Source organism: Gossypium hirsutum, chromosome D12, assembly GCF_007990345.1.
Source record: "Gossypium hirsutum isolate 1008001.06 chromosome D12, Gossypium_hirsutum_v2.1, whole genome shotgun sequence".
In the NCBI taxonomy this organism is placed as follows: domain Eukaryota; kingdom Viridiplantae; phylum Streptophyta; class Magnoliopsida; order Malvales; family Malvaceae; genus Gossypium; species Gossypium hirsutum.
Genome location: NC_053448.1, coordinates 2,334,478 through 2,353,112, shown reverse-complemented (window position 1 = coordinate 2,353,112; position 18,635 = coordinate 2,334,478). Strand labels below are relative to the sequence as shown.

At 35.3% G+C, this 18,635-nt stretch overlaps 1 protein-coding gene across 3 annotated transcripts; it reads right to left on the bottom strand.

The window, feature by feature from the left end:
- Nucleotides 1-1,138: 1,138 nt before the first annotated feature.
- Nucleotides 1,139-16,645, bottom strand: LOC121203621 (serine/threonine-protein kinase TOR). Of its 3 annotated transcripts, none has more exons than XM_041108192.1 (41): nucleotides 16,251-16,643; nucleotides 15,706-16,044; nucleotides 15,558-15,632; nucleotides 15,225-15,397; nucleotides 14,755-14,853; nucleotides 14,396-14,555; nucleotides 14,140-14,283; nucleotides 13,845-14,014; nucleotides 13,556-13,760; nucleotides 13,290-13,484; nucleotides 13,012-13,164; nucleotides 12,229-12,350; nucleotides 12,061-12,163; nucleotides 11,845-11,940; nucleotides 11,491-11,621; nucleotides 10,236-10,338; nucleotides 9,973-10,158; nucleotides 9,777-9,869; nucleotides 9,624-9,659; nucleotides 9,441-9,539; nucleotides 9,253-9,351; nucleotides 8,982-9,144; nucleotides 8,527-8,651; nucleotides 8,351-8,403; nucleotides 7,824-7,947; nucleotides 7,540-7,725; nucleotides 6,308-6,460; nucleotides 6,085-6,237; nucleotides 5,501-5,572; nucleotides 5,277-5,411; nucleotides 5,111-5,172; nucleotides 4,838-4,935; nucleotides 3,891-4,000; nucleotides 3,644-3,817; nucleotides 3,497-3,562; nucleotides 3,060-3,128; nucleotides 2,854-2,964; nucleotides 1,943-2,083; nucleotides 1,727-1,855; nucleotides 1,421-1,586; nucleotides 1,139-1,251 (listed from the first exon to the last, which is right to left on the bottom strand). In XM_041108192.1, exons 1-41 carry the CDS (start codon nucleotides 16,368-16,370, stop codon nucleotides 1,145-1,147), a joined length of 5,298 nt encoding a protein of 1,765 aa, XP_040964126.1. In that variant the 5' UTR covers nucleotides 16,371-16,643; the 3' UTR covers nucleotides 1,139-1,144. The 3 variants fall into 3 exon arrangements, with proteins under 3 accessions (XP_040964126.1, XP_040964127.1, XP_040964128.1); XM_041108193.1 differs by having other exon boundaries at nucleotides 12,061-12,160; nucleotides 16,251-16,642; XM_041108194.1 differs by lacking the exons at nucleotides 1,139-1,251; nucleotides 1,421-1,586; nucleotides 1,727-1,855 and adding an exon at nucleotides 2,168-2,257 and having other exon boundaries at nucleotides 1,946-2,083; nucleotides 16,251-16,645.
- Nucleotides 16,646-18,635: the final 1,990 nt, after the last annotated feature.

Sequence of the window (18,635 nt, the reverse complement as noted above, 5' to 3'; positions counted from 1 at the left end):
ATCAGATTTATTACTATTATTAATTAATGATCATGACTTAACAAGCCTTGAGATACGATTTCTGAACTAAATGATCTATCGAGTTTAGAGTCAGTGGAAAAGTTTGATTGCCATGGTAGTTGTGACTGTCAATTTAAGTATAACAAGACGCCCTTTTCTTGATAATCTAGATACTTGCACAATTGTAATATAGCTACAGACATTTCATAGTTACTGCATCCTTCGTCTAGTACTACCATAAAGAACCAGAACTCTCCATTTTCATACTTACTAGCCACACCAGAACTCCCATTTTCACCAGACCACAGTTGTTGCACCTATTTCTATCCTGCTTGTCCACATGAATGACTCCACATTGCCTCTTCTCATGGGTATCTCAAATTCCATTCATTACTTGTGAGCAACATTTAATCCCAATAATACAATTTCCATGAAAAGAACTCTTCCTATAACTTTCTATACATACTTTTCACTTGAAGCATATATAAATGCAAATTAACATCTGTTACTTGGACTAACAAATAGTAAGATAAACACAAAAAAGGAGGATTTTAAGCTTTCAAAGCAATTCATACACTACTTGGCTAACATTCTTAAATGATAAATATTGAAGAAGAACATAAATAATCAAGACAAACCTGAGGATGACTTTGCCCAATTCGCACCAAAAGTGATTGTATGAGTTCTCTCACAGCATGGTTATTTGAATGGATTCTAGCAATTATTTGAGGTAAAACAACTAGCCAAGTGTTGATATTAACATGGGAAAATCCTATCTGTAGGGCCATTTGCACTTCTGAGGTAGCTCCATGGTTAAACCACAAGGTAAGAAGGCGAAGTATATCCTGAAAAAATAATAGAGTTTAAGAAAAATGCTTAGAAAGGCCCCGCCAAGTTATCAAAGTAGAAGTTGATAAGGTAATAGAAAATAGGTAAGATCCCAAAGAAAAAACAATTGCAATCATTGAAGAATATGTACAATTATAAGCCTAAATTTTGCTAAAACATAATTTGAAATGACCTTTTATACAGTCAACATACCTGTAGACTGTCATTGACACCTTTGTGTTGCTGCACATGCTATTGAATGGAAATATCCAGTGACAGCTGCAACAACGAACTGAGAGGCATAGTTGAAAACCTCTTAAAGTATAATGAGACATGACAGCTGTATTGAACAACGCCATGCATGCCATGCTTTTGCCCATTTTGTCGCACATTGAGTGGCATTCCTAAATGCTGTCAGGATCTCTATGGACAAAAATAAAAAATCATTTACCAAGAGGGAAAAAAAAAGATAAAAATTTCAAGCATTCATGAACCAATAAAAAATGCTTCCTTTATTTGGTTCCATAACAAGTAATCTGATGAAAATGACGAAAATATACTGCAAAAGAAGTAATACCAAGCTATTAGCTACCTTGTATGGAATCGTCATCCAATCCAGGTGCTAGTGACCACTGCCAAGCTCCAAGTTTATGATACACGCGAGCCAGGAGTGGAACATTTGCATTTGTACCACTCATTGAAGCAGTTGATGCAATAGATTGGATATTTAGGGAAATTGAAAACTCTCTAGCCAAATTCTGCAATGGTGATGTGAATCGTGTAACTGCTAAGAACTTAGAAATGAGTAGTAAATGCTCACCAGAAGGTGTACACATTATAGTAGATTATGCAAGACAAGCTAGAACAAAGAGAAGTGCACTTGATTGAAAGAGGATACCTGCAGTCTGGCAAATGCTTCCTTTCGCTTATGATCATCACCAAGCGACCATTGATATTTCAAGTAAGCCAGCATAACTTGAGGAGGCCCGTGATATCTTACATTTTCAGGAGACGCTTCCGGATCATACTATGCAACATCCAAAATAAGGTCAAAGTAAGAAAATAAGCACACTTTCATATTCTGGCAGGTTTAGAAAATGCAAGAAGTAGAGACCTGTAAGAGCTTAATTAAGGTAGACCTAGCTTGACTTATCCTTCCATTCTTCCGACAAAGAGAAGCAAACTTGAGCCAGGTTTCAATATCTTCAGTTGGAGGTAAAACAAGAGCTCTAACAGCCAAAAGACCTTGCCAGACCTGCATATTTGAAAATATAATCAACTAACAAGCATAATGATAATGAGACACATAGCAGGGGAAAGAGTACAAACAGCACTAAACTCATTCCACTTGAGAAAATGTGAATACTTAGCGAACAACAGCTCTAACAGCCAAAAGAGGCTGGTTTACAAGGATAGCCCTTTCAATTGCCTATAAGATTAGCACCATAATACAAACTTGTTAGATAGTAAACATGCATCATAAGACAACTGTCAGCAAGTACAGATTGAGCTGCCATCCTAACTGAAATCTGAAGTATTAAATCTTTCCATACTGACCTATGCAGACCTCAAATAATGTTTTCTTAAGAAAGTCACTAAACAATGTTAAGCTAAAGCAAAATACAAGTGCTACAGTGAAAAAAGGCACGGCAGTGGGGAGGGAAGCTTGGCAGGGAGGATAAAGAGACTTCTAGAGAAATAAAGAGGCAGCTGGGATCCCATAGAAAATAAAGCTCAATCTCGTATCACCTTGAAAAAGATACTTGAAGTAAATATTGGAACATCCTTACATTAAAGGAAAAGATAAAAAATGAAAGAGGAAATTAAAGAATGGGGACAACAAATAAGCACTTAAAACTATTATTTATTATATAAAAATAAAGGTAGAAAGAATTTCTCTCTTTTTCGGTCTGCCAATTATAACTTCATAGTATTATATACAGAAAAACTACCCACTGAATATAGTTTAACGATAGCAATACTAATAGACAGAGTGGAAAACACTTTGCCAATGTTATTGTTTACCTCAACATTACGTTTTGCACCTTGTATCCTCTCAGTCCACATATTGCGAATTAGGGCACGCCGGCCTTCAGCAACTGGATTTCCCACAGGGAGCGTGCAATAATCTATGACCTGCAATAAATGATGGCTTCCCTGAGTATCATTCTTGCTTACCGAAAAGAACTAAAAAGCAACAAACTGAATCCAAAAATATATGTAGAATAAACCTCCTCTAGTTCTGAAAGCTGCTGAACACGGACCATATTGCTGTAAGCACGCTCATAGCTTTCCAAAACCTTAAGAAGAAGGTATTAAAAATCATGAAGTCAGCGTAAAAGAATTTGTAAACTTTCTTAACTAGAAATCACAATGGTACCTTTCAAGGAACTGCTACAAAAAATTAGAAATAAACTACTATTCATCCAGTAACCTAAACCGTTTTTTTTTTCTTTTTTCCTTTTTTTTTTTAGAGGGGGGGGGGAGATCCTAAAGTTCTATCATGTAATTTCATCATTTTCATTACATTCAAAGAAAGAACCTTATAATTGTCACTCCAACAAAGAATAAAGAATGAAATGAATGATGCCAAAGGAAACAAGTAAACAGTACCCCAGAAGACAATCTAATAAGCAGTTCAAAAATTTTAAGGACTGTGGAGACTAACCAAAGCAGCAAGCTCTGTTGCTAGGCACTTTCTAGCTCTCTCAACATATTCGCGTGCCTCATCATACTGAGAAATGTTATAGAGAAGTAAATGATAGCATTCACAAGAAATAATAGAAAAAAGGAAGAGTACGGATAGAAAACTTACCTTTCCCCTCCGAACTAATAGAACAACTCTGAAGAATGTACCATTGCTGCTTCCATCACCACTAGCAGCAGTGTTCCCTAAACCCCGAAGTTTGGTTTCATCACCATCATCTAATCGAGAGACATACTCCGCCATTTGATCCCATTCTCCCATATTCCAAGCAGCATTTGCAGCCTAGAATAATAAACTCATAAATACAAGCATGATATTGAATATCTTGGCATCTACAACAACATAAACAACCAACCATTGGTGCCATTTCCAATCGAGCAGAGGGCTCAGCTGGAGTCCAATACTCTTTACACAAGTTGTTAAGCTCTTCCCATCGAGCCAAAGCAGCAAGGCATCGCATCCGTCCTGTAACATACGCAATGCATTAAAATGTTTCAAGAAACTATAGGAAGTAAAATATATTTTCTAAGCTCAAATTACTATGAGGTACAAAAAAGATATGTGAAATTTTTACTTGAGCAAATGAAAACCAAAATAACTATTGATAATTCGATATATTTACACAACCTTACTACTGCAACCAACAATAATTTCCAGAGTGGAAAACACACTCATTTCTTTTGAAAAAAAAAAAGGTGAAGAGAAACATAAACTTCAATAGAACAAGTGAGGTGCTTTGTCTATCAAAAGACCTTCAAAGAAAAAAGAAAACTCTGATCCCTAAATATTTCCATACACATTTATTTACCATTTGAAAAAAAAATGAAAGAGAAAGGGTGCTAAACCATCAGTGTCTGTTTTGCTACAGTAAAGTGCTTCAGAGTGTGACTACTGATGTTTTTCTTGCACTGATAATTTTTTTTTTTTAATTCAAGAAGACTTTTGCTTTTTCATTTCTGATAAAGATCCACACCCGTTCTAAGTTGGACAATGTGTAAACAATAAGCGTTGCAAAAAATCTTTTCTCCTAAATAAGAATGGTGAAAAAATAACTCAAATATGTCATAAAACCTTAAACATACAACTGTCCCACATAAACAAAGAGAATTTTGAAGTTCTCAGATTACAATATGCCATCCTAGTTAGATAAACCTGCAGCAATCTTTATTTGTTTTCTTTTAGAGAAATTAAGATAATTCCTTTCCTTCATTTTGAAGAATACGGTAATCAAGAGCATGCAAGCGTTAAAAGAAATAAGAATATAACCAATAATTAAACAAGTCATCGTGCTAAAGTTGATACCTAGTGTAGCCTCTAGAACAAGATGTGGGCTTGATGCTTGAGTGGCTTTGGCAGTGTATGCCTTGAGAGCATCATCCCATCTCTGCAGCTTCTCATACCTAATAAATACAAACATGTAATTACATTTTCTTATTTTCCCCCATTTTGACAAGCCTTTGTATTTGAGTAAGGCAGTATGAAATAGTAATTATGGGAACGACAAGCAGAAAACTACAGCAACATAAAAGCTCTAGAGAATCACGTAAAGCAATAGGAAAATCAAATGTCCAATACCATGACTCCTTCAACTGAACATCCAAATTTTGTAGGGCATAGGTCAATATTCCAACAGCAGCCTAAAAAGGTTAAAAAAAATACATTTAGACCTAATAAATAGACAAAATATTAGGGGCAAAGCAAGTAGATAGAAAAACCACACACAGGATATATTTTTATTCACCTCATGCTGGTGTAACTGATTATTTATGTGTATGAGGGCTTCAACTACAGAAACAGGGTTAGCATCCATCTTTTTTGAGAAGGCACCTTCGAATTCCATTTCTTTGTAATGTAGAGCCTTGGCAAAAGCTCGACACTGATATTTGATAAGGAAGATAAATATTTCACTGTACAAAGGACATAAAGAATCATAATGCAGCAAAGCCTTTCTCAAAGAACACATACCTTTTCAGCAAGTGCACCAAGTAGACGGATGTCTATAGGAAGAGGTCTTTCATCATGTTCCATGAATTCAGCCTGAAACACATTTGCTTTTTTAAAGAAAGAGATTTGTAGATGACCAAAGAAGGGCACTAAGTTGTTTGAGTGCAACGTATTTTAAAGTTTGACAAACATTAGATTCTCTATTAAATGTATGGTATCCAGATTCACCCAGCAAATAGGTGATGCGTGTTACAAATGCTTTTGAATACAGCAAAGGGGCTTCGTTATCACACAATTGCTTATATTTTTCTCAAGTTGATTTTTACTATAAAATTTCTAATATTGTGCATGGAACAGTTAGATTATATCAACTCTTTAAACCCTGCAGAGAGCAAGAATCAAAAACAACAAAATAATATTTGATCGCATGCAGATTAGTATGCCACCATTAAAGTGAATCTTATAAAGGACACTCTCCTATAAACAGAGTTGAAAAGAAGATCACGCATGAACAAATCTAATAGCTTAGTAAAATAAAATAGAAGGAAAAAGGAATCAGACAGCTTAGGTAAAATAGGGAACAGACATTGGCTGAATGGACATACCAAGTTAAGAAGAGTGGCCAAAATTTCAGGAGGAATATTGGGAGAAGAAAATGCCATCTCTAAACTTCGAACTAACTGCCTCTGACTAGATTCATTCAGTTGAGACCAGCAACTAACAAAACCAGCGGCAAACAATTCACGACCAACAAATGGCTGCAAAAGGAACAGATTAGGAACCTAACCCCAAAGTAAAGGATATACAAACATATACTTCATAACATACCTGTAATTGCGCTAGCCGAACACAGGTTCGTAATGCTGGCGAAGGAGATTCTTTTAAAAGTTCAATGCTAAAATGCCTCATCCATTCTGCCCAATCTTCTTTGGTACTGCGCTGAGAAGCCTCTCCAGCAGTGCGCAACCGACCATCATTGACCTATAAACAGACTTTTACATCAGACAAGCCTCTAAATTACATGAAATAATGTACATGAGGTACTTGTTAACAAAACAAAACAAATATAACATCACTTGTAACTTGAAAGGACAATTATATCAATATAGAGCATAAGGTGAAAGGCAGAAATGCCAAATTCTGTGTATCCAACAAGCATACACCATAGAGAAACTACACAAGATTAAGAATGATGTATACACATTGTTGATGCTCACATCCACAATAGAAAAACCAACAGCCCAGAAATTCATGTAAAACCAGTGCAACATAAGCCCTTCCACTTCAGAAGCTCACAGCAGGAACAGCAAAAAAAGCCCAGGAACAAGTTACATAGCAGATTACTTGTATGTTGAGGTGGCAAATGAAGGGGCTGGATTCGGGTTTAGGTCATGTCAGGTTTGAGTCATTTCAAGATAGGGTTCAGGCTAGTCAAGTTGTTTTTAGACTTTATGGAAGATGAAACCATTTCATAACAACTTTTAGAGCTTGGCTTTTCATAATCAAATCATTCAGGTTCGATTCCTTAGGATTTTCTATATGATCATTTCTGGTTCAGCTTAAGCAGGTTAAGCAACTTTTTTTTTTCCCTTTAATTATGTTCCCACCAATTTGGATTCAGGCTTCTGAATGATTTTGGTCAAAGCTTATTTTGCCACTCCTACCTGCTACCACATAAAATTTGATATTCCCAATTCCAAATAAGAGATTGGCTGACCATGCATTCAATTTTATCCAACTTCTCCATGTAAACTGTGAGACTACTACAGTGCCATCATATCTTTTTCTAAAACAAAGTAGCATAGCCAATTCACTTAACTAGATACCTCGTCCATCCAACAACTTAAAGATAGCCTAAGACATCCTTAGGGTAAATCAATATCAAATTTATACTCAAGGAGATATTTAATAAGTTTTACGGATAAGCAGAGAAGATAATCTCCAAACTTCCTCCCCTAACAAGCACTAGACAGTCTTGACATGTTTAGAAATTAACAACTAAGGTATGCAGAAAACAAAAAATATAAGCAGCCCATCATAGAATCAGAAAAGGAGGATACCTGGTGACCTCTAGAATGTCTTTGCACATCACTGACATCTTCATAAGGATCATTTTCCACATCATCTAATGGGTCACTAACAACCTCCACTGGAAGTTGTCGACTCAATTGTTGTGCAGCCGAGCTCCCCACAATTAATGGCTCCCGCCGCCTTAAACGACCTTCAATTTCCTCAAATTCCTTATGCTGAAAATTTATTTTTGATTAAATTTGACAATGTAAAGGAGCAGAGAACAAGTATTCCAAGCAAATAATGACAGTAATGACATGGTAAGAAGCAATACCCGCAAGCGATGTCTCAACAGAAGCTTGTGTATTGAAGGGATAAAAATAGTGAAGTCTTCTCCAAGGGAATGAGCCAAACAACAAAGTGCATCAACAGCATCCTTACGGAGCTCATCATTTTTCCTATAAACAAAATAATTACAGGTATAATCCATAAAAATAGAAAGGTGGCTCCCATGGAGCCTCCTTTAACATTCTCAGCTCTCGCAATGTTCCAACCCGTTAGAACCATCCATCAGTTATGATCGTTAGTACAAAATTTCCTAATGTTGTGAAACATATTATTTGGCTGACCAATTATTACTTTCCATACAAAGTATCACAAAGATTTAAAATTACAAGAAAAAATGATTTGATACGAGTTTCTTCGTCAAAAATTGTCAGTTAATTGTAGCATATGACATGATCTGGAAAGATGCATGCACACTAATACTCAAGACAAAAGGCAAGTGATGGACCACAAATATGTCAGAAAAGGCAATCTTTCTAGATGCATACGTGTTAAATCAAGGAACAGACGACTCACCCATCTAAAACTAGCTTCAAGTGATGAACAAGAGAAGATATGTGACCTGCAACCTGATTTACAAAAATGAAAACACAAACAAGATAAATGGTGGTTGGATAAAACATAAATCCATAGGTAATAACAAAAAACTAAATAACTGATTCTTCAATGTTACTAAAGTTGTTGCTACCTACCTGAACACGAGGTATCAATCTTATCAAAGTTTTGATAGCAGCACATCTTATCTCGACTGAAGCATCCACTTTGAACAAACGAATAAGGGCAGGAAGAAGTAGATGCATATGTTCATCCAATGTCCCTACATGGTAATCATAATAACAAATCCTTTACAGATTATCAATTAAGATTCTTAAAATTGGAAACATAGAGCAAAACAAGAAGCTCCAGTTCTTCAAAACTGACAAATTAGTTGGGATAGGAAAATAAAAGCTTAATCAATGAGATCAACTAGAATAAAAAATGAAAATTTCACTGCCATAATTTTTGTAACTTACAAAGAAGAGATTTATAAAGCTATATTCAGATATTTATTCTTCTTACAAAATACATAACCCACACAGTTGACTGGTAACATGCAGCTTTAAAATGCAAAAAGTTCACTCAAGTCCCATAAGTGAAAAAAACTAACCGCCAAACCCTTCTAGGGTATGGAGAATGTCAAGAACATAGGTGTAATCATTGCAACGTTCAGCATCACTCAATACTTGAATGCAGCATGGAAGAATAGCAGGAAGATACTTCCGGAATTCATCATTGAGAGCTAAGCAAAGCTGCTCAACAAGATGCAGCACCTAACAAGAGAGGTAGGGAAAGTTTAAGAGATAAGATCATGACATAACAATAATAATGAAAATAATCTATCTAATTATTTCTACCAGTTAACTAAAAAATAAACATACTGGAAAACCACGTGAAGGACGATTACTAGCTGGCAAGCTGAATGATGACCATAATTCAGAAATTAAAGATAGAAGCTCTGGTAAATATTTACGAATATGCTGCATGAGAACATCAAAACTTCAAAATCAAATGGCAAAAGAAAGCAAATGTCAATTACACAGAAAATCTTCAACACCTAAAAATATACCTGTCGCACAATTGACACAAGGGTACCCAGCTTCCATGTTATAAAATCCTTCAGATGATCATCACATGTACGAACAATCTGAAAGAGATCCGGTAAAACCTACAGAAAAGAGAATTTAGTAATCAACCAACGGAAAGAAAAGCATAAAGCTAAACTAAGCTAAAAAATTAATAGATAACAAACCTTTGGCAAGTATGGAACACAACCCAGACCCATTGACTAACCTCGCAGAAAACAAAGTCAATGATTTCAAAAAATTTTTAACAAATTTTTAAAAACATAAGGATTAAGATAAATAAGTACAACATTTTTAAAAGGCACATATACAGAACACACCTTGAATATAAACATAAGAGATCCAACCACCTTTTGGTGATAACTAGCAAGAGAAGGATCCCTAAGAATGCGCATGAGAGAGTTTATAGCAACCTGGGTTCATTTATTTTAGCAAAAAATTAAAAGGTTCAACAGAAACAGATAAAAAAGTTTAAAAAGCAAGCTAGAAAGAAGAATAAATTAGGCTGAGCGCTACGGTGGAGTAATAATCTTCAGATGTAGCAAATGATGGCCAAAGGTCCATGGATAGTTCATCCATTGAAGATGGAATATGTTGACCTGAATCACTGGCAGCATGGGTAACATCTCCATGTGACCCAGAAAGGCTTTGTTGATTTTTTTTATGTGCATGAGGATCCAAAGCACCCATGATACCAAGAACCTGGAGACAACCGAAGTGAACTAAGCATCACAAAGAGGCTAAAGAGTTAACTAGATGTGAAGTTCTAGAACAATTACCTTTAGTACTTCTCGTCTGGTAGACCACACTAACTCACCATTCAACAACTTCAAAAGCAAGCCAAGTAATTGCGGGTATTCGTTATATGGAGCAATAACATACCTGAAAATTCCATACAGGAAAACCTCATAACACCAGAAACCCAAAAACAGCAAGCATTGTAACATAATACATTCATAAGTTACATAATGCGAATCTGGCTCAAAGTTCCTACAACAATTCCATTAACAAGCATCAAATAGTAAGATGGGAACTTTGAAACCCTAACGTCAATGATAATGTGCTCCAAAAGATGCTGTAAAAGAATACAGGAAGAGTTATATCATCTAAATTACAAGAAACACTACTTATAGATATGGCATCATACAGCAAAATCTAAGTTTCCTCTAGAAATTTTCCATGAGCAACTATTTTCAAAGGAAGTAACATCTCCCTCTTCTTTAAGTTCTGCTTTGCCAATTTCCTCAAGAAACACCTTTTCTATGTAGCCAAGGAATGGTTTTTCCAGCACAAACACAAGGCAGTTAAACCTACTAGGCCAATGATCAGATGGCAGACTAGGTAATATCTACATAGTGTAGGAGGGGAAAAACATCCCAGTGCTACCTGATGAAAGAACTAGAATGAAGTATCAAAATCAGGAAGGAAAAATTAACAGAAATATAATAGTTCAAAGATTGGCCACCGAATAATGAAAAATATAGAGTGTGCATGGCCTAATCCTAAGCTAAGACAACAGAATATAATCTCTTTTTTTTTATTTAGTTGGTGTCATTTGAGCATCTCCATGGTACAGAGATAACGTAACAACTAGAAAATAAAATAAAGCACGATAATGTCAATGTTTTGCGTAACATGCAATGTTCATTAAACATGAAATTTCTAGCATATCATGTGATCAAAGAAGTAGATATTGATTTTGGAAAGAAATACATCAACAAGACATACAGAAGACACGGACTGGCTTTCAAAACTTGGAAACAAGTGTTGGCCATCATGCTTCTTCTTAAGCTGCCAAGTTGAAATCTTAAAAACAGAGAACTTTGGATATAAGCATGCCATGATCATTTACTATACATCTGACCTAAAATGCATAATGCTTCAATGCATGCTCCACAAGAGACAGCCCTAGGGATAAAAGGTGATCAGCATGTGCATTCGGAGAAACTGGAAAAGATAGCATTCAAACATGAGACAACATAACAATCAATATGGTCATACAGACAGCAAAGCAACATAAAATGTCCTACATACCCAGTGCTCTGTACAACGTGACCAAGAGTAGCAACAGCTACTTCACGTTTTGTGACAGCTGCCCCATCCAATAGTGCTTCAACTATTAAAGGCATAAGTTCCGGGATATATTCTCTCATTGCAAAACCACCCTAAAATAAGTCGCATCCCAAAAATAATAGTAAGAAAACAAGTTATAGAAGGAAACCTGCAATTTGTTACACAGCAAGCTAGGATGACAAACAGAGGGAATATCAGCAACTTATAAATTCACAATTGATGCAATTATGACTTCTTTCCTAGGTATATTAAGCCAAATAATTTCCTACAAGAATGGTTTATGTGTTAAAACTAAAGAAACAGAAATTGACCCACCACTCTAGCAAGATCTCCAACAGTTACAAGAACTCCACTGATGATACCATTATTGGCATTGACTCCAGTGCCCTCAAGTAGTCGAGCCACAAGAGCCTAAAAAGTAAAATATTTAATATAATGAAGAACGAATCACAAGTAAGGAGGGGAGGAAGCTATAAGAAAAGTGGAAAGCAGAATTAAAAGAACTAAATAAAAGCATGTGAAAAATTAAACCTTGTGGACCGGGGCAATATATGGCAGTATTAGACGTTCACAGTTGCGTATTAAACAACCAAGCAACTTGGCACTCTCTTCTTTGCATTTGTTATCTGCACTGCTGACAATGCAAGAGAAGTCAATAACTGATGCCACATAAAAAGGGCAGAAGTTCGTTTTGTTTACCTTTGCCCTAAATATGTCAATAACTGTATGAGATGACGACGGAGAGCCGGAAGGACATATGCAGGATTTTTCTCAGATAACCTCCCAGCCACTGATATAGCATATTCTCGCACATCAAAATCCTATAGCAAGAGAAACGTTCAAGTGTTCATGAAAGTGCAAAACAAAGTAACACTTGGAACAAAAAGCAAAGCATTTTTAACACATTGTAAATACTGCCCATTGCCAATAATCGACTTAAATGAGATTGTCCTTGATCTAAGCAATTTCATGTCTCCACACTTTTTGCAAAACTCATTTCGAAAACAAAAGTGATTTAGAAAAATATTAATTTGTAGGGGAAAAACAGCATTAAGAAAGTTGATTCAAGAAGAGCTTAAGGAAAGATAAAGCAAGTAAGTGGATATTAGACACCACGTAAATTTAATGATGATAGAAACAGAAAATGTGACAAAGATAAGATTCACACAGTCAGGAAATATGAAGTCTTCTTTATCTGTGGGGAGAAATAGTAGACAAACCCTATTTTTCAAATTGGAGCAAGAAAATGCCTACCCTTATTAATTTCCTAATTTCTTTTATATAAAACAGCACTGCCCCATTCATGCCTAGCATATGTTACCCCATCATTTTTTAGTTCTTTTCTCATAATCCAGCAATTCAATATTTAAGAAAAGACAAGCAACCATCAAGACAATTAATATGCCTATATAGCAATGATAATTGATAGAGTCATATAAAGATGAAATTTTCTAGACAAAATAAAATTAGATTTAATTGCACCTCATCATTTAAAGCAGCAAAAACTGCACTCAGACAATCAGCCTGTGCTAAAAAATCATCAAAACCTCTATTTCCATGGAGAGAGGTAAATATTGAATGGCGAACAGTAACATCAGCATCAGCAACAGCTGCAATGAGAAGCTTCTCTACAAGCTGCAGGAAGACCCAAATCAATTTATAAAAATACAAAATGCATCAGAAAGATCCTGAAACAGGTAAATTAGATTACATAAATCTCATGACCATTAATAACTACTAATTAGAACAGGCCAACAAACCTCCTCAACAAGACGCCTTCGCATTCCTCCAGCTCGGTTTGAACGACTGGAACCAAATTGTGCTGATGCGATACCAGAAAAAGAATTTGCAACTAATTTGCAACAGCATAAGGCCGCATCTTTTCGAGTGGTTCCATCCTCATCATCAAGATACACAACAACTGATTCTCTTGCAAACTCAAGAAGTTCATGCCCCTAAACCAAAGAATAGTTGAGTACTTAGCACAGTCTCCACAAGAAAACCTGTATAATATAGACGTGCAAACCTTGAAATTAAAACGAGCAAGAGTCTGCAAAGCAAGCTGAACAAGGGCAGAACCACCAAGCTCAGACACTGGCTGGGGAATATTTGCAGCAGTGCCACGAACCAAGGCAGCAGCTGGCCTTGCATGAAAATAATGGGACTTCGAAAGAACCAAAGAAATGCAATCAAGAAGCCGATCTTGAATAGTGGGAAGCAGAGATGGAATACTGAAACAGAACCAATTAGTTGTGAGATTAATATCCCTCAGTCTTTGAGTGCATCTGAGTACAGGGCCATGGCTACCCACATACCTGACAGTAATTTGCTCAAGTGATTCAACAAGTGTAGGAGAAAGACCAGCAGCAAACATAACATCAAGGAGACTACGAACATGGGACTCCATTGCAGGTCCCATGGCTTTTGCAATATTTCCAACACAAGCCAAAGCTTCAAGCGAGGGCCTACCCCTGCGTGGAGCAATCTACAGATAAAGCATATGGAAGCAAACATGAGAATACCATAAACTTAAAAGTCTAAATAAAAAAGACACACACAAAAGAATGCAACAAAAAGACAAACCATAAATCATGAGACTATGAGACTCACTGCATCACGTAAGTGAGAAGTAATTGTCGGCAAATAGTGGACAAGTTCTCCATCCAAAGCACCAGCCATCTCTCCAAGAGCAATAAACCCACTGGCACGTTCAGCTGGTATTCTTAGAACTGCAAGGATATGGTTCATGCATATCTGCAAGATATCAAATAACCAAATGCATATAATTTAAGTAAAACTTGCCAGAGAAAAAGGTTTACATGCCATTTAATAATAATCTAATTATTAAGGAGCAACAATCACTAACCGTCAGGTAGTTTGTTACAAATCTGTCACGCAGGAAATGAGCAATTCGAGGTAGCAATGAAGTTATGCTAAGCCGAACAAGCCGATCACGATGCTCTAAGTATCTAAGCACAATTTCAGCAACTTCTCTATACCTTGACATCATAAATTCACCAGTGTTCCTGACCAGATTAAGTTCATCCACATCAAACACCAACATGAATTGGATGACAGAGGTAAATGATGGACACTTGGCTAAAACACAGTATGCCAATGGCACGCAAGCAGAATACTCTTTCCAACGTACCAATAAACAACACATATACAATCATATATCATTTCAAGTGGCACTGATGTAACATATAAGACTATAACACTGACCTCAAAAGCTCTCCAACTGCAAGCAAAGAACCATGTATACTATGAATAGGAGCATTTTTTCCCAATCCATCTTGCGTAGCCTCAAACATCCGATAATACCTGTTGAAACACCAACAGTTTAACATAGAAAAGAACACCAAAAACACACTTGAAATTTTAAGTTCACAAGTTCTTAAGTTGCAATAATAAGAATCACAAAAAAGGAAACAACAAACCCTGACTCATCTACACACACCCACACACACACACACAAAAAAAGACAAACAAACAAACAAAAGGATAAGGAATGTAACAACGGTAAACAAGCCTGAACTCACCAAGATTAGCCTACACTAAGAACCATGAAGAAAATCTTATACGTATGTTCATATAAGAAAATCTTAGAGCTAGGAATGTTAATGTTCTGTTCAGTTGAAACTTATCAAAAGAAAAAGAGTAAGATGCCAAAATTTAAAAATTAATAAACTAACCACTGCACACGCCAGCGTGTCTCACGTTTTTCAATAACACGAAGGCACGCTCGCAATGCCTCCACAGCATGTTCACGAACAGCCAATGTTGGATCCCTCAATGCAACCCAAATAGCATCCACAAATTCAGGTACATGAACATTGAATACAGTGGAAGCATTTTCTGCCATTTCCTATAGTAATAACAATGCAATCCTTCAATAGAATTATTTTTTCAGCAAAAATAAACTAAAAGTCACTAAACAATAGAGCAATTTATCCTATAAAATCAACAAATAATCCTTTACAAGAATCCGTTCCTAAATAACAATAAAAATTCCACATCCCACGCACCTTCAAAATTAAGACAGCAGCAAAACGGCGATACTCTATTCTCTCCCCACGAAGCCACTCCAGGGCAGTTTTGACCTGAGAAATAAGAGCCGTATACTTGATAATTTTCCCTAATTACACTACAAAAATTAGGGATATACCAACAAACCTGAAACTCCACTTCATCTGCAGTCATTGCACCACCAGCTCTAGCTAGATGGCCAAGCACTTTACTAGCAAGGATGAGTATTTCAGGATCACGCTTAACCTCAAACACAGTCCGCATATAATTAGAAAACTTGGAAACCTTGGAGGCATTCTCCCCAAGTGCCACATCTATCAACTCATCGATTGCTCTTAAAGCTCCCATGTTTTGTGCAACATCGTTACTTTCCAATAAGCTTGAAATTCGGTCATATAACTGGTCCATAAAACGGGAGAATGCTTCCCCGCTAAGCTCACGAGCTTCTTCTTCCAAGTGCTTCTTCAATGCTAAAGGAGCTCCCTCCTGTTCGCAATAATGCAGAGAGAAAATTAGAACTCCATTCGACGAAAATATAATCAATTATATATTGTTGAAGTGATCTTATTGTTAATAGCTAAAGGGTTTAGTAGTACTTAGCCAAAATCCCAAGAATCAAGAAAACGGAATTTCGAATTGTATACACTTTCAAAGGAGAGAGAAAGCAAGGGAGTAAAGCGGAAACAGATTACCTTAGGGTTGACACGGGTGCAGAGGTCGGCCAGTATACGGTTGAGCGTTTCGAAGCTTCCGCCAGGCGGAACAGAGGCGGCGGGCCCACAGAAGCGGAGGCTCTGTAAAGTTGCCGCCATGTAAGACCTCCCTAAAACCCCAATCTACTGTTTATATTGTTCCAAGTGCCTCAGATCTTCGCTGAAAACATTGAACCCAACGACACTCGAAGAGACAACAACTGAAGAGGATTGCAGTTTAAACTAACGATAATAAGTTTTTACTAATTATTAACAATAATGACGTTAAAATTAAGCGTTCTATGTGCACACCGCACACCACCAAGCTTTCACTTGACAAAACAGACAGAGAGCCCTTCACCACGGCCGCACTACACTTTCTTGAATTTCTGCACCTCTTATTTTTTTTAATTTTAGCCACAAATTAAAAAAAAAAGTAAACTCCAAAAATAATCAATTTTATTTTATTTTCCTTACAGTATATTTTATATTTTAGTCATTTATATTAAAAATGTTACGTTTTAATCACTTATATTATCATTTTATTACGAAATAATCACTCTACCATTAAGCTCCGTTACCTCCCTAAAGACGGTCTTACGTGACAGTCCAAATGAATTTTAAATGCCAACTTAAATGTACTACATGGTAATCTAAATTAAATTTATTTGATTAAAAAATTATTTTCATCATAACAATTAGATATCCAAGTTGACAGTTAACTGCCACGCAGGATTGCAGTTAAGAAGGTAACGGAGTTTAGCGATAGAATGACCACTTCATAACAAAACGATAATATAAGTGACTAAAACAAAATATTTTAAACATAAATGACTATAATGTAATTTAAAACAAACAAAAGTAACTATTTTTTAAGTTTACCCGTTAAAAAATTACTGATACTAATATTTAGTTACGATCGTTGAAACAACTTATAACCGCGCACAGTACAACCGACTCCAGTTAAAAATAATAATAATTTAATAATTTATGTTTATAATATTAACTAGTTTACGTATCGGAAAATCGAATATATGAAAACAATAATTGTATGTTTATAAAATCCACATATTTAAATTAATTAAAGAATATTATAAATTTTGTTGTGAACAGCCTTGATGACTTATTTTGTTGTACTTGCATATAAATCATATAATAAATAATTAGTGATTAATTTTAGTTTAAAATTTAAGATTAGTTTTAGAACTGAGAATACAATTAAATACATGTATTTGTCTTTTTTTTTTAAAGAAAGAAAGAGCATTTTATAAAGGATTTAAATCCAGAGGGATTAAGTCGATAAATAAAATCAATTGTTAATGCCAATTTAAAAAAAGAAAGAAAGAAAAGGGATTGAAGTTGATATTTTTACATAATAGTAGTACTACTATTAGAAATGAGTTTTGACCTTATTATTAGGCACCAATAATGGAAATCCAACTTTCAAATAGTAAAAATAAGATATTGTTATTTGTTTGTGATGCATTAGTAAAACTCATTCTAAAACAAGTTTAATGTCCACTACGTACAAAGGACGTGTTTGAATACTTTTTAATGAAATTAATTCTTTATTGTTTAAATGTCTAAAGTAATGGAAACATTAAAAGAACATTGCCTATATAGACATAAGAAGTGTTTATTATGAATAAGATAAGTACATGGTCATATTAGTGCTAAAACTGAATAATCTCTGACAAAAATATAAATGAATATTATGTGTGGTGTATTTCCATTTCTAATACTAGGAGTAGTGGTTCAATTTTTGGACACTAACAATTTCATTAGAATTCTGAAATACATTCGTTAATTGATAGTTTAAATTAAGAGATACCATTTTGTATGCATGATATTTATTTGTGTGGAAAATGATAAAAATAAGTTACAAACATGTTAAACTAGCAGATGGGATTGTTAGTAGTTTATAGTGTTGGTAGGTAATAATATTTTATTGTATAGAAAAGTCAAGTATATTATAATTATCGATGAATAATTATACTGTATAGACCGATTCATTTTTAGGGTTTGTAGCTGACTCTCCCAACAATGCCCATCTCCAAGGTTCGAACTTCGTTCTCTTCTTAGGAGTGCAACATGCTTTACTATTGCACTCTATACTTGTTGGTGTATAGACATAACTTTTGCATGTAAAGTTATCATATAAAGACATAACTTTATATAAAGTTACTTATAAGACAACACAATCTTATAAAATTGTATCTCATTAAAAGATATATCTTTATGGAAGGGAATCTTACGAAAAGATACATTTATTTAGTATTCATATAAATGACATTTCTATTACTATTAGTCAATTTTACTATTTTACTTGCAGTGTTGAGGACTTTTTTTTGTATCTTACTTGTAAGCATGTAAAAAACTTTAGCA